Source organism: Urocitellus parryii, chromosome 6 (assembly GCF_045843805.1).
Source record: "Urocitellus parryii isolate mUroPar1 chromosome 6, mUroPar1.hap1, whole genome shotgun sequence".
Taxonomy (NCBI): Eukaryota; Metazoa; Chordata; class Mammalia; order Rodentia; family Sciuridae; genus Urocitellus; species Urocitellus parryii.
The window spans coordinates 182,021,148-182,047,980 of NC_135536.1; the positions used below are offsets into that span (position 1 = coordinate 182,021,148).

The following is a 26,833-nucleotide window of genomic DNA, read 5'->3' on the forward strand; positions in this document are numbered from 1 at the left end:
ACTGTATAACTTTTGTAAAATAGGAAGCCTCACAGATATTTTGAGGATTCAGAGCAGGTCATTCAGTAGGTACTGCTTAGATGGTTCATTTTCCCTACTTATCTCTCCCTAAAGCATGTTAGGGATACAGCAGTGGGTAAAATCAAGTCGTTGTTTACCAGTTCTGGTTCCCTTTGGTCCCCTGCATCGTCCCTTTCTTTCCTCAGCACAATTCTTGGGTCATCTTAGTTTTGTAAAACGAACAAAATGATATTAGCGTCCTGGTGACCCACGGTTACTTGCACGCGGTTGGAAACTGGAGCTAAACTGGATTCTTGGTTGACTGAAATATTAAAGACATTTTTAAAGAAGTGTGTGAAATAATTCAGAAACTAGGAAGCCTGGACAAAGGCTGGAGAGGTGACTCCTCCAGCCAAACGGCTTCACGGCTGCGTAAGCATCTTAGGCGCTGGTGAGAGTCGTGGGGTCGTGGCCGCCAAGGTTTTGGCAGCTTCCAGTCTCCCCACCTCTGAGGAGATGAGGAGGCCGGACATCTACTCCTCCCGACCCAGCTGGGTCCCGCCGCGGCCTTTAAAGGCCCACCACGTGGCCGCGCCGCTGGCTCTGGTCCGGAGGCGGCGTCCGGGCAGCGCCTGCGCACTTCCTTCCACGGGGGTTTCGGTGTTCCGAGAAACGGCGCCGCGAGAGGAACCGAAGTGTGCTCTGGGTGGACCTCCGGGGGAGGAGTCGGCTCTTTATGCAAATCACAGCGGCGCGCGCGGGCCGGGGGCGGAGCTTGAGATGCCAAGCCGAGTCCGCCTTTCGAATTGCAAGGGGGCGGGCCGCAACCCTCATCCCCTTTCCGCGAGCGCTGACGTCGCCGACGTCCCATTTAAAAGCGGCCGCGCAGGCGCAGTCAGCCGAAATGCGAACTTAGGCTGTTACACAACTGCTGGGGTCTGTTCTCGCCGCCCGCCCGGCAGTCTGTCAGCGTCGCCTCCGCTGTCGCCGCCTCAGCCGTTCCGGGAATCTCAGGCCCGCCGCCGCTGCCGCTTACCCGCACATCCGCGAGTCTCTGGGGGTTCAGTCCGCCCGCCCGCACAGGCCGGCCCCACCGTCCACGTCTCCCTTGCGCTGCCCCGCCGCCCGCCGCGCTCGCTGCTCCGGCCGACATGAGTGGGGACCACCTTCACAACGATTCCCAGGTACGGCCCGCGGCATGGCCCCCAGCACGGGTCGGCCCGGCCCAGCCTGGCCCGGCGCTCCCGCAACCCCTGACCTGCGGCTTTGACAGGCCCGCGTCCTCAGCCAGACGCCGCACGCCGAGGGAGGTGGGCTCGCCAGGCCCGGGCGGAGCCGCCAAGTTAAGAGTTCGGGGGGGATGGCTGCTAGGCGAGGCAGACCCCAGGGCCTCCGCGGCTCTTTCGGTCCCGGGGCGCTGGGTGGGCCCGGTTCCCGGCCGCGCGCGCTCCCACGCCGCCCGGGGGCTTCACGTGCCTGTTGTTTCATCTTTCCTCCTTTTCTTTCCCCAGATCGAAGCGGATTTCCGATTGAATGGTGAGTGTGCCCCCCCCGCCCCGCCCCGGGCCCCCAGCCGCCCGCCGCCTCCCCCGCGCCCGGCCCGAGCCGGGCAGAGGACAGACATGGCGTCCCAGAGACTAAGTCCCGGCTCCTCGCTCACCGGCCCCATTGTTCCCATCGGGCTGCCTCTGGACCCCCTTTCCGGGGGCCCCAGCTCCCCCAGGTTGCGGCCTTCCCAAGAGGGGGCAACGGAGACCCCGTGCCGCCCGCCGCCGGGCTGCGGGCGGCCTTTCCCGGCCGGGATTCCTCCCGGGAAAGTCGCCTTGTCGACGGTCGGGACTTAGTCTCTGCGCCATTTTCTTTTTCTCTCTCCTTTCTGTGCCTGTGTCTTTCTCTCCCTAGCCTCCTTTCTTGAGCTGCCCAAAAAGAGCTTTCTGCAGAGCAAAGCCGTATAAATCACAGATCTCACCAGAAAGGGAGGGATCGGAGACTGATTTATTATATATATTTTTTGCAAATATAACTTTATTTGGGGAGGTTATTCACTTTCTGCTTCATGTTCGCTTCCTTTTCTGTTTCCAGAATGAAAGATTCCCTTAGGCAACTGTTGATTTGGGGAAGGAGGGGGTAAGATGTTTATGGTAGGAATTATGGCTCTAGAACTAAAGACACCCTTTGTGGAGTTCTTCATATTTTTCCTCCCAAGTTTTTCGTTGCCAAGGTAGCTCCCTTCAGAAAGTTTGCAAGTTCTCTGTGTGTCACCTAAGTGAATGTTGGACTTGGGCATATTGATTTTTTTTTTAATTAAAGTATTAGTGACTAGAACTTTTCATTATGGCTATGGTTCCCAAGGCAGTGGTTTTAGAGAAACGGTTTAGTGTACTTGTTGAGAGGAAAGGTTTTTGAGCATCTCTTCTGGACCTGATGTGTTGGCCTTTTCTTTTGGTTTGGGGAGGGTGTGTAGATCTTATTTATTGAAACAAGACCAGCACCCACCCAAGCTTCCTATATATTCTTTATAGAAGCTGCTGTTTTTCCAGGAGTCAAGATTTGGATTGATTTCTTTCCATCATTATATTTTTGAACCGTTTTCAGCCAAACCCAAGACATTTATTCTTTACATATTTTTACTTCAGTTACCCTGGAAAAGTACATCCCCGTGCCCCCAATTCACTTTTGCAAGCTTTCCAATAATCAAGTTGAAGGAGAAGTTACCTCTGTTTTGCTGGGGATTCCCACTCATTCTGATGGTACATAATCCTGCTCAATTGAGTTTGAGTTCCGGGAACCTCTCCAGTGGGAGAAGCTGATGAGTAGGTTTTCTACTGTTGTAATCAGCAGTCCATCATGTTAGCCTGCTCCATTGGGAGCAGTCTTATGTTTAGATACTTGAAGTGGGGCATATCCAGCAAGAGATGATACTGAACCAAGTAAGAATCTAGTTAAATGATAGCATTCCTTGAGCACCTGATAGGTGCCAACCACTGTGCTTTGTGCTAGAGCTAAACCTGGGACCACATTGCTGCTCTTATTCTCCATTTTATTGGGGGAGACATAATTAGTTAATTATAAGGTAGGTACTGGGGCATATGTGTATCCAAAGTGGTTTGGGAGCACAGGGGACTTTATTTGTCTGGGGGTGGGGAAATTTCTCTGAAGTGACTCTGAGCAGGGTATTGTGCAAGACTAGGTGCTGAGAATTGTCAAGGGTTGAACTGTTTCTTAAGTACAGTGAGCCAACCTGACAGGCTTTTAAAAGGGGGAGATGTGGCCCCTGCTCTTCAGAACTAGCAAGAGTATGGATGTGTTTCTTTGGGACATGGGGTCAAAGAAAGGATGTGGCAGGTGAGGATCTAGTCCTTTTGATCTCTCTAAAGGAAGGTAGGATCTTAATGTAGAAAAAGGTGGTTGTTTTTAATGTTAGGCTGGGATGAATATGTAATATATTTAGCAGTGGAGCAAAGTTTAGCCCTTTCTCATAAGAAACAACTTTCCATAGTTCTCATCTGAATTATACAAAGAAATTACTGGATATGTGAATGATTGAGCCCTTGGTGGGCTGTTGATCCACTACCATTTTTATAGAGACCAAAATAAACTGCCTGTGTTGACTTTTAGGATGTGTTTGTTCATTTTTTTCTGGAAATAATAGTTAATAATTTTTGGATGCTTACTGTCTGCCAGGTAAGAATCTCAGTGCTTTCCTTGTTTGGGTTTCCTAATTTTATCCTCCATAAGACCCTTGTAAGTTAAGTTCTGTTATCTCCATTTTATAGATGAGGAAATTGAGGCCTTGGTTTATTTACTAGCTTGCCGGAGGTCAGTGAGTGATAAACTCCAAAGCTCATGACCCTAGCATTGTGCTATGGGAATGATATTAGTATGGAGAAATTAAAAGCTTCACATATCTCCATTACATGAACTGAAGGAGAGAGGAAAGGGTTTGATGGTTTGCTTTTTATGTAATCTGTTACTTTAAGACAGAGAGCGCTTTTGTCTTCTAACCACCATAAGAGTCTGAACTAGAGTATTTAATTATCTTTGTAAATATTAATCTAGAAAATGAATTAGTAATTGTGTGCTCGCTCTATCAAGTAATACACTGTTTACTAGTGATCAATTTATGTAACTATAAAAGAATTTGTAAAAACATTTATATTCAGACATGTCATTATTGATCTTTTGTATTAAGAGGAACTTACTTAAACAATTAAAATCACACATCTCTCATTTTTCTTGCCATCATCCTCTAAGATATAGATTTTTTTCCTCTTTGGTGTACTCATTCCTTCTAGTATGTAAAATTATGGCTGTTCGTATGGAACTTAGAACATTCTGGTCTATACTCCACTGCTCAGAAAATGTTATTTGTGAAATGTAGTCATATTTAAAATATCAACCATGAGTTAGGAATCTCAGGAGCAGAAATCATAACCACTCTTTTACCTAAGTGCAAAGACTTCCTTTGTAGGTGTTGGTAATGCTAACTATAGTGGGGCTGAGTCATTATTTCAGTACTGTACATGCTGCCTAGCTGTCTGTAAAGTTGATAATGATAACATCAGTTTAGGGCGTTAGTGCTGCTTTTTCTGTTTCAAGAACTTGAAGTTTTGCTTATGTACTCTGAAGTCCTTGGGTTCTTTTCCATCCTCACCCTTTAGTATGGTAGAATACTTGACTGTCTTATCATGATTTGATCATTCATTATTCTGGTTAGCTTAATTGATTCAAATTGGATGAGAGTGAATTAAATATGAATTGTTTCTGGTGCTAACAGATAGTCGTACTTCTCTGCTATTGGGTATGTGTTGGGGAAGGCTGATGTGGCTCTCTAAAAATTCTCATCACATTTTAAAAACTGAAACTGATGGCACCTGCAAATGAAATCTGGAACATCTTCAGACTCAATTGGATATACTTAAAAGCATTAGGTTATAGTGTTGTCTTTCCTTCTACTATAGGCAGACCCTTTGGGGCACCTTTTTATAATTAGTAAACTGCTAGAATCTTGTATTCTATCAGATCTCAGATTTTTAGGGTCTGGTATTCCTGGTGAAACAAGAAAATCCAGGAGTAAATAAAGGAATCAAAGAATTTATGGTTTAAAAGGTAAAAATTAGATAATATTGCTAATGTTGCTAATTCCTACTCTTCTTTGGTAGGGCAGATAAGAATAAAATGGAAAATAGAAACCCAGGGTCAGTCTTCAAATATCATTTTAACCAGTAATAACAAAAAAGAATTGAGTCTGACTTTTCTTTCTGCATAAAAATAGGGAATTGTGAGAGTGTGAAAGAGATTCATTAATTTGTTCTGGATCATGGTGAATTAATATTTATATGAGTACCAGGGATCCTTAACTAACACGTCATAAAATTTATATTTCAAACTTAAAGTTTTTTGTTTGTTTTCAGTGCATATATACAGTGGTGAGATGCAAAAAAAAGTCTACCTTTTGAGTCTGTAAATATGTAGAAAAAAACTTGCTTGTATATAATTATAGTAACAGTTGTCCTCCATGGCTAATGGCATGAGAGATGATTTTGTTGTTTTTTTCTGGATGTATACCATTTTAGGAGACTGTAGATTATATTGACATTATGTTATTTCATATTAGTTGGGCATGAATGCATGTGTATATTACAGGCCTTTGACATCTTTTGCTGTACTTTAGTGCCAACTAAATTTTCTTCTAACCCAAAGTAATTTCCACAGAAGTGCCTTTTGTGAGGGGTTGCATCCTTTCCATATGAAACTAGGTTGAACTGTAGTAAATTCTAGATTCTCTTGGAAAAAATAGATTCAAATATAAATTTTTTGAATGAGGCTATGGAATTGTATGAAGTAAATATTTGATGTAGGACCCTGAGGGTTTTTTTTTTAACCCTCTTGAAAAATATTTAAATATAGTTAATTCATTGCATTTGGAAGTGAGTCCATTGAGTAAATTTTGAATCGTGTGGTTTAGATTATCTGCTGTCTCTTAATTATTTTGAAACCATTAATTTTGCATAATAAGGGCTTTTGGGCAAACAGTTGAAAATTTAGCTTCTTAGAGTTTAGAATAAGAGAAGTTTCAAATTGCCCCATAAAGAAGTAAATGAAGTTATGAATTTAAAAGAAGATTTCGAATTGTGTTTTACTTTAATAGTATCTGCAACAATTCTTCCTCGATATTTGCAGTCCTTTTAAATCAGAAGTTCAAGAAGCAGCTTTCCATTTCTATAGACTGAAGTAGGAAATCTAAAATACAGGCCATCAGTTTGGAATAATTAGCATTTCGTCAACCCCCACTGTCCTTGCCAGCTGCCTATCTAGGTGCAGGCAGTGTGCGGTGTGTTGATAGTGTGGAGCCTGGGGACTTTAAAGGGGGATGAAGAGTGGAAGGTGGCACTGTGGCCAAGGCTTGATTAGATGGGGACAATTTTGTATTTTGGTAGTATAGGAAATGGTCAATACTTTGTTGAAATGATTAAACAGCAAATAAGTACTGTTGAACATGGGTGTTTGGTGGTTTGGGGTATTTTGTTTGTTTATTTGTTGTTTTTGTTTTTGAGGCACAGTCTTACTAGGTTGCCGAGGCTGGCCTGGGACTCTCCATCCTCTTGTTTGAGCCTTCCAAGAAGCTGGGATTATACCAAGTAAAGTGGGCTTGCACCACTGCCTGGCTGCACGTGATTTTTTTTTTTTTTTTGTATGTAGACCTAGACTGCTCATATCAGGGTTTATATTAATTGTCTATATCTGTATCTGACATTTATGCCTCTAAATTTTAGTAAAGAAAGAAATTACAAGGGCAATGGGCAACTTAATTTTTTTGGTAGGGTGTGTTTTTTTTTTCTTCTTTTTTTTCTTTGATACCAGGGATTAAACTCAGGGTACTTAATCATTGAGCCACATCCCCAGCCCTTTTTTGTATTTTAGTTAGAGACAGGGTCTTACTGAGTTCTTGAGGGCCTTGCTAAGTTGTTGAAGCTGGTTTTGAACTTGAGATCCTCCTGCCTGAGCTGCTGGGATTACAGGTGTGCTCCACTATGCCTGGCCCATTTTAAATTTATCTTTAAGTTTTTAGGCTGACTCACTTATCTCCCTACCACTTTCACCTTTACTGTGAAGATTTTTCTGAAACATAATCTGCATTAAGATTTGGGATGGGGAATGCATCTTTACCAGGTCTGTATTTCCCCTCTGAAGCTTTTAGATTAACTTTTGTTTCTGTGGATTTAAGAAATCAATTTAATTAATTTGCATTCCTGAGATCTACCTAGATGGGCTTTAAGGAAAGGTGTTAAAGTGATCAGCATTATTAGGGACTTCAGTCACCTGTCTTTGTTAAGAACAAATTTACAGGGTGTTCTGACATTTTCTTATATTTTAAGAACAAAATTTCCCCAGCCCAACCCTTGCTCCCAATATCCTTTGTATCATTTCTTTTGGCACAACCTAGCAAAATACAATCCTAGGACCATCTTTTTGGGGGGAGACATTCTTTCTTGACTGAAGTTAAATCCTACACTAAAATAATGTACTTTTCCCACTTGCATCTATATCTGAATATTCAGATTTATAAAGCTCCATAGGCATATTACTGATTGGGCAGGAGACCCATCCAGCAGGTTTCAAAAGCTATCATTTTTGGATCCCATTGCCTAAGATATTTAATTTGCCCAACTTGGTTATGGTAGCCTCTTCTTCCTTTCTTTGTAGTCAGCTGTCTGAGCTCTCACTCAGTGCATAAAAGGAAGTGGGAAGAGGGAAACTAATTTTGATAGCTTACTAGACACCATGTGTTTATTATATTTGAAGTAAATAGGGGATAGCAGAGATTGCATAGGTTCTTAGGACAAACAGAGACCTGGAAAGGAAAATTTTCCTTATTTTTTTTCCTCCCCCTTCTCATCTCCCTGTTTTGGTAACATACTGCTTTAGTGCACTTTACAGAAACCCAGGTTGTAATTGGTAAGCTTGTACTACAGGCATCATAGCCTACCATTAATTATCTGTGGGTAAAGATAGCCTGAACCCCTTGTACCAGCAATGTTGTTTCAAGAGGTGCTTTGTTCTTAAGACTGGAACCAGATTGATAGCTGAAGGTGGTGAAGAGGGAGGGCATGGGGAATATGTGCTCTTGAGCAGTTTTGGTAGAAAAGAAATTGGAGTGGTATTAAGAAAAATGTAAGTCCTTATTTTACTGTGGAACTTGGCCTGGTTCCTGAACCTTTCTCATCTATAAACAAGGCTATTTCTTTTTCATAAACTATTGAGAATTAAATAAGTCTATAAAGGTGATTCTTCACATTGTGAAATTAAACTTTGGCCAGACATCTTCTGTTCTAAAATGAATCTTTAGTTTGAATATTAGATATGAATAGGGAATTGGTGAGTTTTATCCTTCATTGATATTTTCTGTTAACATTTTAAATCTTCCTGACATTTACACAGTGAATTGTAGCATGTAACTAGAGTTGGTTGAGTCTTTTTACCTAACTGAACTGCATCATCTACACTGATACCTTCCAATTGTGAACCAATCACTGTAAAATAAAATCTGACTCCATGTGTAGGTTTGGGCTAAATTTAGATACATATGTCTTTTCAGCCACTATTTTACTTTCCCCCAAAATGTTTTTAAACTGCAAGACTCAAAACACCTGAATTATCTTAATTTTTCATTTATTCAAATGGTGACTTAAAGGGACCAACTCGGGTATTTAAGAATACCTTAAATAATAAAGTTTACATGTGAGAATTCAGTAACAAATTTTATATGTAATACTTTGCATGAGTAGAGGCATTTAGGGTATTTCATGAAATTTTGTTTTTAAACTTATGTTGTCAGTAGAAATTTCAGTAATAGCTTATAAATCTAGCTAATGCTGAATATTGAGTTGTCTTGATTCTGTTGTTTTAGAAGTGCTACTTAAAAGAAATAACGCAAGTGGGGATGTGTTCACTAATGTTCATTAGATTAAACCTAATGGATCTTAGTAGAGATTTTATGCCGTTGATCATGAAAATTATCACAGGAGCAGACTTCAAAATTAATAATCAATTAAAGGTAGGTCACAGAAGATAATTGTATGTTATAGAAATTACAGGATGATGTCTAGTTTTAAAGATTCTTCAGAGATAAAAATCTTCAAAAAATAAATATCTCAAAGAGATATCATGCTTAAAATATATGGGGAAGAAACTGGGAAGAAGAATATTAATACTGTTAGCTTTATTGTCCTCAGTATTTAAGGAGAATGTCCACAATAGGGTTGGAAGATCTATAAAACAGGTCTCTTACATTGTTTTTCTCTAATACAGAATGTGAATAGTGTCTCCCCTCACCCGCTATGCATATACACTCAAATAGCAGAGGCTTGGAGTCTAGGGAATTCAAATTTGATTCTTGAGCTTCTGCTCAATTTCCAGATCTTTGAACCAGTTAATACCAGAGCCTTAATTATTCACCTGTAAAGTAGGTATAGTACTTGCCTCACAAAGATTGAAGATTCAAGAACATGTGAGGATTATTTAAGGTGAAGCTAAGAACAAAATTTGTAGTTCCTTGCTAATTCTTTTAAAAAACACCACCTCCTTTATTCAGAGGTTGTTTCATTAGTCTTTTGTATAAAAGGGAACACATTTATTTCTTTAAACTTGGCTATGTATCTTCTTTGAGATTTTAATCAAGCAGGTGGGGTCATTATGGAGCCTTGCATTTGGCATGGTTACTTTTAATTTTAGGCAGGCTAGTTTAGGAGGGTACACTTGTCTAGACTTTGGGATATCTTTAGTCACCTAGTCACAAGGACTGACTGTGTACAAATTACTCTGTTTCTCATACCTTCAGTTACAGGTTAGGAATGTTTGGCATTGAGTAATTTTGCCCCTTTGTACTTGAGATGGTGCAATATTTAAAAATCTACTTAGGAAGCTAAACATTTTATGTTTAACTGTAAAAGGAAAATTGGAGTTGTCATTTTTATGCAAATATTCAAAACTAAATATTTGTAGCTAGTAGATACAGATAGGTAGGCAAGACAAGTTCTTATGGCTCTTAGAATGAACATCTTTTTATTTATTTTTTAATATTTATTTTTTAGTTTTCGGCGGACACAACATCTTTGGGTTTTTTTGTATGTGGTGCTGAGGATCAAACCCGGGCTGCATGCATGCCAGGCAAGCGCGCTACCGCTTGAGCCACATCCCCAGCCCATGAACACCTTTTTAAAAATTTTTTTTTTTGTAGTTGCAGGTGGACAGCATGCCTTTATTTTATTTGTTTTATTTTTTATGTGATGCTAAGGATCGTACACAGTGCTTCACAAATGCTAGGCAAGTGCTGTGCCTCTGAGCTACATCCCCAACCCCTAGAATGAACACTTTGAAATACTAAGTCATAGGTATGTACAGTCACTTCCTCTATTGGGATTTTTCTTTGGGCCCCAGTACAAAGGCTTCTGTCATACCACGGTGAATGGGAACTGGAGGTACTTTCTAGCAGTTTCACTATCAGAGTAAGAGAGTGATGTTTGCCTTTGTTTCTAGTCCTATTTCCAGTTTTCTTTTCCTTAAAGAAATTGGAACTAGGAACTTAAATTTCCAAAGATGTTTAAACTCTTATTCCTGTTACGGGTTTTTTTTTTTAAAGTATACTTATACACTTATTAAACTTTTTCATCTGGAATAGAGACATTTAAGTTCTGTGTATTTATTTTGCATTACCTTTTTATATCAGACACCTATGTTGCATAAATTTTAGAAAAATAGTTTTCTAGTTTCTCTGAGCAGACTGGTAGATTGTCAGTGACTATAAATGCTCCCATTCTATCTTCGAGATCTATGTGACTATAGATAATTCAAGTATTTTAAAGTCGAAATCCTTGAACTAATTTGCCTGAAATAGATTTTTGAAATCACCATTTTCACAAATTTAAAGAACTAAAAGCTCAATACTTAATTTCAAGAAATTAATTTTATGAACAATTTACATATATAGCTATTATTACCTACTTCCTAATCCATGAAATATCTTAACATGAGCAGTACACAGAATTCCTCAGAAAATGCAAGATACAATGCAATTTTGATTTCTTTGGTTTTGTTACCCATGGTCAACTGTGTTCTGAAAATATTAAATGGAAAATTTCAGAAATAAAAATTAGTTTTAATTAACTTTTACCATATCTTTTCATATATGTTCTGTTTTATTATCATTATTGTTAATCATTGTGCCTGATTTATACATTAAACTTTTATCATAGGCACATATGAATAGGAAAAAAACATAGTATATATTCGGTTCTGTTTTAGGCATTCAAGGAACATCTTGGAACAAATCTTTGTGGCTAAGAAGGGATTACTATGCTTCAATGATTGGAATACTTGAAAAGTATTAAGAGTAGTTATTAATCTTACTGTGTTTTATTCTTGGATGCAGTGTCAGTAGTTCTTGCTTTTTAGCATCAAACACGAAAAAACAGGACCGGGGCTGTGGCTCAATGGTAAAGTGCTTGCCTGGCATGCGTGAGGCACTGGGTTTGATTCTCAGCACCACATAAAAATAAAGTAAGATATAATGTCCACATACAACTAAAAAAAAAATGAAGAAACAACCCAGCGGTTTGGGAGGCTCAGGCAGGACAGTCACGAGTTTAAAGCCAGGCTCAGCAAAATCGAGATACTAAGCAACTCAGACACTCTCTCTAAATAAAATACAAAATAGGGCCAGGGATGTGGCTCAGTTGTCAAGTGCCCCTGAGCTCAAACCCCAGTACAAAAAAGAAAAAGAAATGAAGAATTATGAAACTCTCAGGGTATTGATCAGATCTCAAGATCTATTTCTTAATTTTTTATGTTTTCATTTAATCATGAGAGGAAATAAAAGGGGAGAGAAAGAACACAAATTGACTAGTCTTTGTAACTTCAGGCTTGTTATGCTTTATTTTCAAACCGGAAGCTACCTAAAAAGTGCATTTATTGAAAATGTGTGGGGTTTTTTTAAATTTGTTTTTGTTTTTTCTGGTGGGGGGGGGGCTACTGGGGCCTCACACTCTTTTTTTTTTTTTTTTTTTTGGATACATGGTCTCATTAAGTTGTCCAGGCTGACTGTGAACTTCTGCCTTAGCTTCCTAAGTACCTGGGATTACAGGCTTGTGCCACCTCACCTACCTTCCAAAAATGTGATTATTTAAAACAGTCTTTCTATAGCAACTGTCTTTCATTAATTTCTAGAAATGAAGTTTACAGTTGAGTGTGCACTCTTTTCTTCAATTCTTTAAGATCATGTTCAAGTATTCCTTTACTTGGAATTGTGAACACTTTGAAGGTTAGAAACATTTTAGCCTATTTCAGTGTTGATGAAATAGTTATAGATACTCCGTTTCCTTTCCTGGGAAGTCACCACCTACTCTACCCCACCCCAAGCCAAAATAACCATGGTTTTTTTTTCTAGCTTTGTCTGAACTTTTGTTATTCTCTTCCAGTTTTTCATTCTGTCTAGTATTTAGATATTTGTGTTTTTGCCTAACTCAAAGAAATGGACAAGAGCACAGTCTCATCCTATATGATCAATACAGAAGTTTTCAACAAATGTTTTTCTTGTCTGCTTTCATACTCCTGGAGATTTAACCTAGGGATACCTCTGCCACTGAGCTACATCCCCCCTTTTATTTATTTGAGTAGCTGGGATTTCAGGTCTGAGCCACCATGTCCAGCTCAAGGAAAGTTTACATTGTATTATGGGAACTCCTTTCTTTCCACACTCATCAGCTGGTTGATGATCAAATGAAAAATGTTGAGAGCTTTAAGCTGTTTTGTTTTTTTTTTAAACTGGGAATTGAACTCAGGAGCACTCCACCACCAAGCCACATCCCCAGCCCTATTTTGTATTTTATTTAGAGACAGGATCTCACTGATTTGCTTAGTGCCTCACCATTTCTAAGGCTGGTTTTGAACTAGCTATCCTCCTGCATCAGCCTCCCAAGCCCCTGGTATTACAGGCGTGCGCCATTCCCCAGCTAAGCTGTTTTAATTGTTTTCAAGCTTATATGCATAAGAATCACCTGAGAGTGCTTGATAGAATTAGAAATTCCTATTACTACTAGAAGTTGATTGTACAGTAGAGGATACTGAAAATCTGCACTTAAAATGTATTTCCAGTAATCCTGAATGATTCTGATTAATACAAGTGACCCATAAACCATCTTTGGAGAAACTGATCACTCTGAACTCATTTGGCTGATGTATTTAGACACTACATTGGTTAAGCTGTAAAGCTTACAGAATTTTTTTTAAAAGGACCAGAATGTTGTTTTTCAATGTATTCTTATAAAAGCTTGACACTTTTTCTTTTTTCCCCCTATTTTTTTTAATTGGTATTTTGTAGTTGTGTATAATGGTGGGATTTGTTGTCACCTGTCACACAGTGTAATTTGGCCAATATCACTACCCAGCACTTACCAACTCCCCCCCACACCTTTCCTCTACTGATCACCTTTTGATTTTCATAAGACCTGCCCCCACCTTTCTTTTCGTTTTTCCCCTCTCTAGCTTCTACCTGTGAGAGAAAACATGTCTCTCAACCTTTTGAGTTTGATCTATTTTGCTTAACATAAGGGTCTCTAGTTTCATCCCTTTTCCTGCTGATGAATGAATGAAATTCCATTGTGTATATGTATCATGTTTTCTTTATCCATTCATCTGTTGATGGATACCTAGGCTGATTTCGTAGTTTAGCTATTGTGAATTGTGCTGGTATAAACATGGGTATGCATGTATCACTGTAGTATGATGTCTTTAATTATTTAGGATAAATACTGAGGCGTAGTATAGATGGGTCATATGGTCTTTGAGAAATCCCTATATTGATTTTACATAGTGGTTTTACTAATTTACAGTCCCACCAAAAGTGTAAAAGTTTCCTTTTTCTCCACATCCTCTCTAGCATTTTTTTAATACTTATTTTTTAGTTGTAGTTAGACACAATACCTTTATTTGATTTATTTATTTTTATGTGGTGCTGAGGATCGAACCCAGAGCCTCGCATGTGCTAGGCGAGTGCTCTACCGCTGAGCCACAACCCTAGCCCCTCCATCATCTATTGTCATCGTCGTCATCATCATTTTTGGACCAGGAATTGAACCCAGGGACACCTAACCACTGAGCCACATCCCCAGCCCTTTTTTAATATTTTAGAGACAGAGTCTTGCTGAGTTATTTAGGGCCTCATTAAGTTGCTGAGGCTGGCTTTGAACTCACGATTCTCCTGCCTTATCCTTCCAAGGCCCTGGAATTAGAGGCTTGTGCCACTGTGCCCGGCTCTTTCTTTGTATTTATTTTGTTTATTATTTACTTTTATGTGGTGCTAAGGAGTGAACCCAGTGCCTCACATGTGCGAGGCAAGTGTTCTGCCACTGAGCCACAACCCCAGCCCCCTCAGTGTAGTTTTTAATTTGCATTTCCCTAATTGCTAGTGATGTTGAGCATTATTTCATATGTTTGTTGGTCCTTTGTATTTCTTCTTTTGAGAAATGTCTGTTTAATTTGTTGCCCAGTTTATTAATTGGGTATTTGATCTTTTGATGTAAAGTGGGTTTTTTTTGGTATATTTTAAATATTAATCCTTTAGAAGAATAGCTAAGCAAAGATTTTCTTCCATTCTGCAAGTTCTTGTTTCACATTCCCAATTGTTTCCTTTGCTGTTAAATGTTTGATTTTTACTCCTACTCCACTCTGAAAATAAAATTTTTACTTTCCAGTGAGAATTTACCTAAGTAGAGTTGATAAATTGCTTTTGCAGTTGTTTTTTCTTGCCTCATAAGAATTCTAAACATTTCTCCTACTTGTTCCATGTTTAACAAGCCATTTAATCCTGGTGTTACTTTTTTGGGTGGGATTGTTAAGGTCTAACTCAAAAAGTTAGAAATTGTTTTTATACCAGTATTTCTAGGGTGATTAAGGTAGGGATTTAGAAGATATTAGCATAATTGAGTGGAATATTGAAGATCCAATCTATGGAGGTCACTACCTTTAGATTAAATTAGTTGGAACTTTAGCTACTGATGGAGCTGATTGAAATGGGAAGATCTGAATAGAGCAGTGATTCTCAAGATTGTGATTTCCTGATCAGCATCAGCATTATTTGAAAGCTTTCTAGAAATTTTCAAATTCTTGAGCCTTAGCCAGATTTACTGGCTTTCAAACTTTGAGCGGGAAGGTACTCCGCTATCTGGGTTTTAAGGAGTCCACCAGCTGATCTGAGGCACACTAGTTATAGAACCAGAGTAGTAGAGCAAGCTTTGAAGTGTATCTTCCCTTACTGAGCCTTATAGTTTTAGGAAAAATTAAAGGCAGTTAACAAAGTCCTTGTTCTCACCAATGAAATATAGACTTTGGAGTTAGATAAACTGTGGTCAACTCTTTTGTAGCTAGGTGGCTTTGAGCAAGTCATCTGTAAAACTTTCAACCTCAATCATATTAAAGGGCACTTAGTGATATCTGGTACTACTATAATCCCAGTCAACTGGTTGACAAGAGTGAGATAAATTGACTGACCACAATATGCTTCTGGTCAAATTCTATACTCCTGACATTTATATGAAGCCTTAAGTTTGTTTTGTGGTAATTCAAACTTTTCCCCTTCCCCCAATACAGGGGATTTGAATCCAGGGGTGCTTAACCACAGAACCACATCCCCAGCCCTTTTTTATTTTTTATTTTGAGATGGGGCCTTGCTAAATTGCTGAGGCCAGCCTCAAACTTGTGATCCTCCTGCCCCAGTCTCCAAGTTGTTGGAATTATAGGCTTGTACCACCATGTGTGACAGTAATTCAACCTCTTAAGCAGTGTTTTTTGGTTTTTTTTTTTTTTAAACAAGACCAAATGGACAGGCCTTATTACTTATGCAGTTCTTAGGCTTCTTTATATGTTTACAATGTTGAAGTAATTCATAACTGGAGAAGGTTCTCTGGAGCATAAAAATCTTTAAGGAGCCAGTTACATGATTAATGCTAGAAAGACTTCTTGTATTCCTAAAGAAAATGTTAATTGGTAGGGGAGGTGTGTTCAGGCTTACTCTTTGTACAGCTAGTGACCCAGACAATGGGTCTGAGCATTTGAGCACAGTCAATAGTAGCACTCTAGACAATGAAGGCCCTTTGGTTGAATTAGTAATAGGATACATGAAGCAATGTATCAACATTCTGGAAACCTTTATAGCCAGAAATGGTACAGACTTGTGAGCATTTTGAAGCCTGTGACCATTGGAAACAAAAGCAGTTTAGGCTGAGCTGTGGGTTCCTGTGTAGCATAGAGAGGAAGTTTGTAGTCACTCTTATTTCCCAAGAATTGAGGACTCACTTAATAGAAGCAAAGAAGGACAAACCTGCAGGAATGGGCCTGCCCTAATTGAGCTGGCTTGAGAAGTTACATTTTCAGGTTAGACAAGTCCTTTCTCCCTTTTAAGTTCTACCTCCTAAGAAAGGAGAAAAACATTATCAGTAGAGGGATGTCCTTGTGAAAAGGTGACTTTCTATAGGGAAGTATTTAGGAGCAAGAGTGAAAAATTCCAGCTTTAAGTCTTGTATTTAGAGGATAAAGATGAGTTAGTAAAAATGGAATTTGTTTGCCTTCTCCTGAAGTAGACTGAGACTTGCGAAGATGCTCATTGAGGTTTTGATTGCCCAGGGGCCCTGCAGAAGCAACCTACTTTTGAGGTGGCCATCTTAGCCAAACTTCTGGCTGACCTTAATGGACTGTACAGCATAGTGCAGTGCCATGTAGGGAAAAGGCCTCAGCAGGTGGAGCAGAAGAGTGCTAAGCAGGGAGTTAGCGCAAAGGAATTCTCCATGTTGACCTTATTGTCACTATCTAGAAGTCATAAGAAGTGCCTCCGGCTCCTTACTAGTAAAGGAACAATGTTCTCCTGATTCAGGTATCTAGATTAGCAGCGTCCAATAGAATTTTCCATCTTGATGGAAATATTCTGTATCTGTGCTATCTGGTATGGTACCTGTTAGCCATGAGGCTTTTGAGCCCAAGAAATATGGCTGTACATTATCTTATCCTGGGTGACATGTTAAGAGAACTTACTAGTAAGTGGAGTTGTGTTTACCCAAACAGTTGGAAATTCAAGCAGTTCTCCATTTTATTTGGCCTTTTTTAGTACTAAACAAAGGTGAACAATTATGATCCTTTGGACAGAATGAGTTCATTTTATGTCAGAATTATTATGTTTAGTTGACAAAACAAGTTGACTTACATTTATGGATCAGTATTCTTTAAAACGGATGGGATTAGCCCAAATCCTCATTAGAAATAGCTTCTAACCATAACAAGTTAACTTGGATTTCTTAAATTATAATTAGTAATAAGTAAATTTCTACCTCTGTAAGTGTAGATGATGAAAGATGGTAGAGATTACCAAGCAACACCCAAGAGACTAATTCACCCAAAATGAGTTCACCTTATAGTAAAAGCAGATCAGAATCTCTGCTTCTGCATCCCAGGTGGAGTCACTTTGCACTTGCATGTTCATAAATAAGTAATCTGGCTCACAGCTAGACATATGTAAAATAGTGTAGTGATATTGACCATTCTGAGAACATACGTTCTGAGGACATACAGAGTGTACATGACAAGGTCTTTAATAGCAACTTGAGTAAATTGCTTTAAGACTGGCAGGAGATCCGCTTTTCTGCAGTTTCCTCAAATTATGCTCAGTTTTTTGGGGGGAGTAAAAGATCGAAATGATAAGGGGTGAAATAGCTCATATTTGGACATATACTGTGTCTTGAGCAATGTCTGGAGTATTGGGTATTTCCATCTTGATTCTTAGTTAACACTTCTGTCTACACTTGGGAAGTTTAGGCTCAAGACTTATGTAGTTGGTAACTAAACTGTAGAGCAGTTTAGGCCTGTCTGATGCTGCAGCCCGAGTTCTTTTTTAAATTTTTTAAATTTTTTTTATTGGTTATTCAAAACATTACAAAGATTGCAGAATCTCATCGGTTACACATCCACATTTTTACATAATGCCATAATAGTAACTGTTGTATTCTGCTACCTTTCCTATCCTCTACTATCCCCCCTCCCCTCCCCTCCCCTCCCATCTTCTCTCTCTACCCCATCTACTGTAATTCATTTCTCTCCTTATTTTTTCCCCCATTCCCCTCACAACCTCTTATATGTAATTTTGTATAACAATGAGGGTCTCCTTCCATTTCCATGCAGTTTCCCTTTTCTCTCCCTTTCCCTCCCACCTTATGACTCTGTTTAATGTTAATCTTTTCCTCCTGCTCTTCCTCCCTGCTCTGTTCTTGGTTGCTCTCATTATATCAAAGAAGACATTTAGCATTTGTTTTTTAGGGATTGGCTAGCTTCACTTAGCATAATCTGCTCTAATGCCATCCATTTCCCTGCAAATTCCATGATTTTTGTCATTTTTTAGTGCTTTGTAGTATTCCATTGTGTATAAATGCCACATTTTTTTTATCCATTCATCTATTGAGGGGCATCGGGGTTGGTTCCACAGTCTAGCTATTGTGAATTGTGCTGCTATGAACATCGATGTCAGCCTGAGTTCTTAAATGTGAGACAGAACAAGGTAATGGGGAGCCTAAGTGACACCTAGGAATTCTGGACTTTAATGGAATTACCCATTACTTTTAGGGCTCTGATTTCTAGTGGACCCTTGACTAAGGGCTCTGCTGCATTTTAAAGTGTATTTCTTAGCTTGCCTGCCTGTGCAGCAGTGACCCCTGGATAGTTGATTTTAGCAGTTCAGCTTCTGCTTAGAGCCAGTCATTCCAGAAATCAGTAAAACCTACTTAGCTGAGTATTGAAGAAAAAGGATCTTTTTGTTAAATGAAGATTAATAAGAAATTCTGTTATTTTATAAGGACCTCTGTAGTCATCTTATTTGCTAAGCAATTTCATCTGAATTAGCATTATGTGAGCAAGTATGATGTTTCCACTTTGAGGAAGATAAGTAACATTTTACTAGCTTGCTGCTTAAGAAGCAGTATTAGTAGGATACCTAACTTTGGCTTTCCTTCTTAGTTTTCATTCATGTGACTTGTTTTGTCTTGTTTGCCAGAATGGGGTAGATTTTTAACCACTTTCAAATCAAGTTGATTAATGGCTGTTCACAGACTGTTTGAAGGAAAGAGATGGGAAAGATGCTTAATATGAATATCATTTAGGGGAAAGTTCAAGAGTTTGAGAGTTATAGATAGAGTTGAGGGGATGGTATTCTTTACACATTGAGCTTGAAAGGCTCCTTTCTTTTAGAGGCAGGTGTTATTTCTAGATAATATTAGTGCAGTATTCTGCAATTGAGACCTGCTTTCGTATGGCCCTAAACTGAGACTGTTTTTACCCACCCCCCTTCATTTATTTATTTTTTTAGTTGTAGATCTATTTATTTATTTTTATTTATATGTGATCCTGAGGATCGAACCCAGTGCCTCACATGTGCTAGGCAGGTGCTCTAGCGCTGAGCCAAAACCCCATCCCTGTGTTTTTTAATAGTTGAAGACAAAGAGAGATTATTTCAGTGACAAAAACTATATGAAATTCAGAGTTCAGTGTTCATGAACACATTTTTATTGGAATATGGCCACGCTTATTTATTTACATATAACATGTGGCTGCTTTTGTGCTACAGTGTCAGAGTTGAGTACTTGCAACAGAAGTTGAATAGACTAGAAGGCTTCCACTATTTACTGCCTGGCCATTTACAGAAAAAAACTTGAGTTGGCTGTGCTTATGTGTATCACATGAAGCTCACAGGACTTTTGTCATGTTAGTTGGTCTCTCTAAGCCAAGTTTAAAGAATTAACTGAGTTTGTAGCTTCATTATGTTTTAATTCATCTTTTTTTCTATACATTGCATTTTCTCAACAGAGTTCCACTAGCATGACTCAATTAACTGTCTTTCTCTGAGGATGGCTCTGTATACTAATGTCCAAACAACAACAACAAATTTACATTTTAAAAAGCCCTCTCCTTATCCAAGTTGGGGTAGCTGTATCATCCTTTAGAGCTCTTCCTTCTTACTCTCACATAGGAGTCCTAAGAAAGGAAGAAAAGTAGGGGGTGGGGGGCAGAGACTCAGCATCTTGTGCTTGTCTTTTAAAGGAATATTGGACTCAGTTGAAGTTAAAACTGAAAATAAAAAGAGCAGCGTAGCTGGTATTTGGTATTACTTAGTTCTCAGAAGACTTGGAACAAAAGCACTAAGGCAGAATTTTCAAATATGATTTTGGTCAATCTGGATTATAGTCATTTGGAGAACTTGTGTCAAAATACATGTCTGGGGTTAAGTCCAAGTTCCAGGGCCTCATAAAAAGAGAATGCTCTTAAGCATTTATATATTTACTTTTGTGATTGTAAGTTTAAGGGATCAATAAAGGTCATTTTTACAGATTAGAAAACTGAGACCCAAAGCCAAGAAATGTTGCCTAAGACCCATCAGGATGTTGCATGAAAACTCTTGAGTTGCTCTAAAAATGTCTTCCTACTGTTAAAAAGTAGAATTAGCCTGGCCTGTAATCCCAGTGCCTCGGGAGCCTGCAGCAGAACAAAGTCAACCTAAGCAGTTTAGGCCCTAAGCAATTTAGTGAGACCCTGTCTCTAAATAAAAAAATACAAAAAGTGTGGAGATGTTCTACAGTTGTTAAGCACTCCTGGCTCAGTCCCCAGTACCAAAAAAAAAAAGGTAAAATTAACTTTAAAAATCTGTCATGTGGGGACATGTCAGTGGTAAAGTGCTTGCCTAGTACCTGTTGAGGCACTGGGTTCTATTTTCAGCACCCATACAAATAAATAACAAAAAATAAAAATGTCCATCAAAACAACTAAAAATATATAAATCTGTCATGGTTGTTGTCATAATAATATAATAGCGAACAGTCTCTTCTGTATCTAGATTGTATCTAGACTCTCCAGCTTAGAAACCCTTCTTATAAGTAACAAGGTGACATACTGTTTTAAAAGACAGGTTGTTGATCCCATCAGTTAAATCTGAATTCTTTTTTTTTTTTTTTTAATACAATTGATTGATCCCTGGAGATGAAAGCCAGAGAAAGAAAGGAAGATGAACTTGAACTTAAAGGGCATAACGGAAGGAGTAGGATGAGAGAAAAGGTTGTAAAATAAGTTAAAATGAGTACATAGGAAAAACCTATGATGAAATAGATTAAGATAATTGAAATGTTTATAAAAACATAAAAGGGGATCAAATTTAAATGTGGAAGTGATCTAGAAAAGAAAACATCTGTCCATTTAACCTTTTTTGTTTTGTTTGAATTTGAGGCTTACTGTAGCCCGGTAGATTGTTTCATGTGTATCTTTTCCATGGCAAGGCCCTTAGGAAAATATGTGACACAGTTGTTTATGTTTAAAGCCCAAGTAGATTCTTGTTGTTTTTAAACTCAGTTTATGGCTTTTCTTCTGACCATGTAGGTACTTTGGAAATTACAGTGGCAGGTTTTAAAAATTTGAAGTTGTATTTCAGAGCTAAAGAAATTAAAAATACCAGATGTACCTTTTTTTTTTTTTTTTGGTAGTCCTAGATGGACAGAATGCCTTTATTTTGTTAATTTTTATGCCAACCCAGTGCCTCACACATGCTAGGTAAGTGCTTTGCCACTGAGCCACAGCCCCAGCTTTCCCCACCCCTCATTTACTTTCGAGTTTTTTAATCCATAGTACTTGTAAGTTTCTGATGAAGAGATATCCCCAAGTATTGGATATTGAGGAGAAAGACTTTAACACTTTGCAAATTAATTGGCAACTTTCAAGTTTTTTTTTTTTTCTTTTGGACTTGGCTCCTTAACTTAACCATGAAGATCTTTTTCAGCTACACCATTAAAATCTGATTCTGAAACTTCATAGGGGCAAGTCCAGGTAAACTTAGGCAGTTATGGAGCCTGTTTATCTCTCTCTTTTCAAAGTTATTCATTCAATAGCTGCTACTGTTGGAAAGAGTGGATATTATGCTTATTATAAAATTTCATGAGGACAGGGACTCCATTTTAAAACCAGGTCTATTTCCACACCTAGAACAATGCCTGACATAGAATTGGCACTTAGTAAACATTTGAATGAATGTATATTGTGAAGCCCAGCTTTTTCTCAAGGAGAGTTATTTATACCTTAGTCTATCATCTTTTCAGCTGGAAAGGATTTTTGTTTTGAGAATACCATGTCCCTAATGGGGAACCACATTAATTTCAGTATTTAATAAGTCTGTTCATGACAAAAGCTCTTGTTTGTATATGGGACATATTTGAGGAAGACAAATAATAATTTGGCTTTAGAAATTGAAAATGTTGGGCTGGGGATGTGGCTCAAGTGGTAGCACGCCCGCCTGGCATGCATGCGGCCCGGGTTCGATCCTCAGCACCACATACAAACAAAGATGTTGTGTCCGCCAATAACTAAAAAATAAATAAAATAAAAATTTAAAAAAAAAAAAGAAAAAGAAAAAGAAAATGTTGCTGGTATCTTTCCTTATTCTTGAGATTTTAAGGATTTTCTTTAGATTTGAAAGGACATTTTTCTTTCCTTTTAAATTCTAGAGTTCTCTGAGCTTTTAGCCAAAGAAAATTTCTATTTTAAATAGCCTCTGTCTTCCTTACTTTGAAAGACTTTTAACTATGCCTTGAAATTTTGGAAATGTTTTTATTAAGAATTGCTGTAACTTAGTGATAAGAAAGAACTCTTCTGTGAACTCAGTTGAAGTCAAGAAAAATTTAAGATGTTCACATTCTGGGTTTCCTAGATTAAAATGAACCAATATTGGATCTTCACCAATGTTGGAATGGTGGAATTTTTCACACTTTCACTTTTTTATAAGCATTCAAATAAGAGATTCACTCCACCCCCTACTCCCATACTGACCATATACCCAGATGCCAGTCATTATCACCTGAGACCAGCTTGTTATCTATCCTAAACATAAACAGTCTTCTTTAAAAGTATTTGAATATACTGGGTATAGAGTGTTAAGTAGAAATGTTGATTTTTGTTTAGGCCTCAGTTTTGGGGGATATGGTATCCATCTTTAGGAAGAACAAGGTGTATGGGTTTATCTCAGTAGAAGAGTTTTAATAATGAGAAGATAATATCTTCTTTAAAAACTTAATTGCTGCACTCAGTGTGTTCATTCAAATGGTTCCTTACTTAATCAACTAGTTTTATATTTGTATGTCAGAGAGGAGCAGAGATTATTTTTGACAAAAGTTGTATGTGCCTTCTTAGGGAAGGCAGGTTTAGTAAGGTCTCAACCTACCATTGAAAGTCCATGTAAAGGGCTGTGCGGCTTAAAACATGGTAGAGTCCCCTTCTTTGTCTGCCTTTGTTTTTAAGGAAGCAAAGGACTGCCTTTATCTGTTCTCAGGAAAAGTTTTAAGATCATGCTTGCTCTTTTCTCTCTCCCGAAACATTTTCTTCCTCCCTCTCCCCGTTCTCCTTTCTTCCCTGTTCCTTCCTTTTTTCCATCTACCCATGGCCTCCTTCTTTCCATCTATCCCAGGGCCTCATGCATGAGTAGTGCTCTACCATCAAACTACAACCCCAGCCAGACTCCCCCCCCCCTTTTTTTTTTGTACTGGGCATTGAACCTAGGGGCACTTAACCACTGAGCCACATCCCCACTCCTTTTTTATATTTTATTTAGAGACAGAGTCTTGCTAGTTGCTTAGGATCTCACTAAGTTGCTGAGGCTGACTTTGAACTTTGATCTTTCTGCCTCAGCCTCCCCAGCTGCTGGGATTACAGGCATGCACCACCTCACCTGGCTCTTTTTTTTTAATATATATAAAATTTTTAATTAGAACATTATAGCTATATGTAATAGGTTCATTTTGCCAAAATCATACTTGCGTGGATTTTGGTTTACTTTATTTCATATTTCAGTCCCCTTTCTCTTTTAAGAGAGTGTAAATGATTATCCTTAAATTGGATTTTGTTTGATAAGAGAATTTAGAGACCCTGGATGGAATAGAATTGGCAACACTATTAGCCACCTGATGACTACAACTAAAGTAATACAAATGTACTTCTGTGTGTGGGGTGTTAACTGTTTTTGGTGCATCCCTTCAAGGTTTTCAGGCCTTATAGGATTTTTAAGAGTATGCCAAAGTTTTACTTCTTTCTTCATAAGTGCTTTTCTTTCCTGGATCTGAGTATATGAAAGAAAACAGCCAATGTTGCTTTGGCGGGCAGGGAGAATGGAAAATGGTTACTGCCTCAAATGCACATATTGAACTTGAATTCCTAAGTTGTATGGGATAAGTTCAACTCAGTTCTATGTAAATTAATATTGAAGAAGGTTAAATAATGATTATCTCACTGTCATTTGTTAATGTTTGTGATTTCTTGGAGATTAACCTAGAATTATGTAAAACTATAGAGATAATTGACTTGCAAAATAAAAAATTTTAAGATCATTTAAATTTTCTGAGCCCTAGTTTCTTCACTTGCAAGAGAGGTGAATTTACCAAGGTTATAGATATCAATCTCTGTTGATGAACAGAGATTTAAAGCTTTCAACACTTGATCTATGCTGCCACCTTATAGATCTGATAGTGGCTTTAACCAAGGTCACATACTAAGTGACAGAATGAGAATTTGAATCAGATGTTTTCCATTATTGAACCAGTCTGCTTCCTTTTCTTTTGGGTTTCTTCCATTCTGTGCTGTTCTGTGATGTCTCTAATCATATTAGGGTTTGAACCCAGTCTTTTGTGCTTATGATCTTCTCCTTCCCCCTTCCCTTTCCCCCTCCCTTCTCCAGGAGTCTAACTAGGTTACCCAGGCTGGCCTTAAGCTCCTGAGGCTCAAGTGATGCCACCTGGCGTATATCATCATTCTTGAACATGTTTAACTAACAAAGTGTTTTTTGGAATTGTCTTATTTTTTCATAAAATTTTTGTATGTGTCTGGTTTCTCTATGTCCGATTCATTCTACTGTCTTTCCTATTCCCTGATCCAGGTAAATTATTTCATCTTGTTCTTTGGTCTGGTTCACTTCATTATGTTATCCTTTACTTGGAAGTAAAGGAAGTAGTTAACCTAGTTCAATATTTTACTCTTAAGATTTTCTTTACTACAAAATGCCCACAAATTAAGTGATCCTACTGCCTTACTGAACTTCCTTAAAAAAAAAAAAACAACTAGCTAAGTACTTAAAAAAAATTTTTGTTATTATATAAGAGGTAATGGCAATTCCAGACTTTACATGTAGACATTTGGAAAGAGATATTTGTTACTTTTACAAAAATTTTGCGTAGTTTCTAGGAATATCATGATGAAATAAAAAGTTACTTTAATGTCAATCATTTTGAGATTTTGTGGGCAGAAAAGGAATTTTGGCTTATTTCAGCAAGTCTAAAATTTTTAAGAGGATTCTTCCCTTTCATATATATAGAAACTAGTATAAATTTTCTTACCTTTTCATTGTAAAAATATTTATTGCAAACATTTAAACAATATCGTTAGTACAGTTAGATGGAATAGAAAAATTGTGTTAGAATTCTTCAGAATATTTTCACTTTCCTAAAAACGTTTTTCCTTAACCTATTTGCTATTTCCTTATTCTGTCATTCTGTTTTCTGACTCCTTTCCTTCCCTACCACTTGTTCTGAAGTGCTTACTGTTTGTCATCATCCACTCTTTCCTCATAAGTACATATTTTCAGGCTAAATTCCCAGATGGGTCAAAAGGGAGAGAGTGTGTGAGTTTTATTAGATACTGCGAAATTCCCCCTCCATAGGTGTTATGCCAACTAGGTGTACCATATTTTCAGAGATGTTAAGTGGGGCAAAAAATGTGTCTTAGATTTGATAATATGGGCTTCACACAGAGTGGTGCAAGTTTGGAGTGATATATGTACTACTAACTTCCTTGTGCAGAACACACATTTAGTAGTTATTATCTTTTCAAAATAGGGATATTTACATTTTGTACGAGTAGTAAGAAAATTGAGACATCCTAAGATCAGTGCTGGCACCTGTTGTATTGTGCCCTTTTCTCTTGTGTGCCCTGGGCAGTGACTATGTTTATACCTTAATTACCTTATTGGATCGTAAACTCCTTGAGGGCAGAGTCCTTGTCTGAATAAGTCTTTAGTAGGGTGTTTTGGACTTATAGAATATATTTGATGGTTGTAAATTGATTAACCTTCAGTATAATCCTGGATCCAGTTGTAAAAGTATTTCTTTTCTTTTGCACATTAACCATCAAGTCCTTATGTAATGTTAACCAGCAACTAGTCTTAGAATTAGAAAAGAGGGAGACACTTTCCTTTAGTCCTTTGGAAGTTTCTGTACTTAAAAGCCTTTTTTGACCTCAGCACAAACACTAGATAACAACAACAAAAACTATGGATTCCTTTTCTCTCTGTATTTACTTATCTGTCCTTAAGTCTTAACTCCAGTTAAGTTATAGTGAAAGAAGTTAGTTGTTACAAGTTTTTTTTTTTTTTCCAGGAGTATTACTCCTGTGTCTTCATTTGCAGTTTTCAAATACTAAGAATTGATAAGAGTTATTATCAAGAGCCATTAGGTGACTTCACTTCACAATGGATGAGGTTTTCTGGTGATTTAATATGTACTGGTTTACTTCTTTCATTTCTCATCTTAGGTTCAACACAGTTCCTTTTGGATTTAACAGATACTTGAAGTGATGGCATCATTTCTACAAAACATTTTTAACAGTTATACTTAGATACTAATTTCAAGGATATGTACTTTTATATTTAAGACCACTAGTATGATCTCTGCAGACAAATATTTTTACCCTGAGTTGTATAGAGAGATCAGTGTACCCTTGTAGG

At 38.1% G+C, this 26,833-nt stretch overlaps 1 protein-coding gene across 1 annotated transcript in view; it reads left to right on the plus strand.

Annotated features, from left to right (window-relative positions):
• The first annotated feature begins 905 nt into the window (after positions 1 to 905).
• Top1 (DNA topoisomerase I) overlaps positions 906 to 26,833 on the plus strand; it is an 80,061-nt gene continuing 54,133 nt past the window's right edge. Inside the window, exons 1-2 of the mRNA XM_026383171.2 lie at positions 906 to 1,184; positions 1,512 to 1,536. Coding sequence (XP_026238956.1) covers positions 1,152 to 1,184; positions 1,512 to 1,536 — 58 coding nt within the window. The 5' untranslated portion in view covers positions 906 to 1,151. The remainder of the gene's footprint in view (positions 1,185 to 1,511; positions 1,537 to 26,833) is intronic.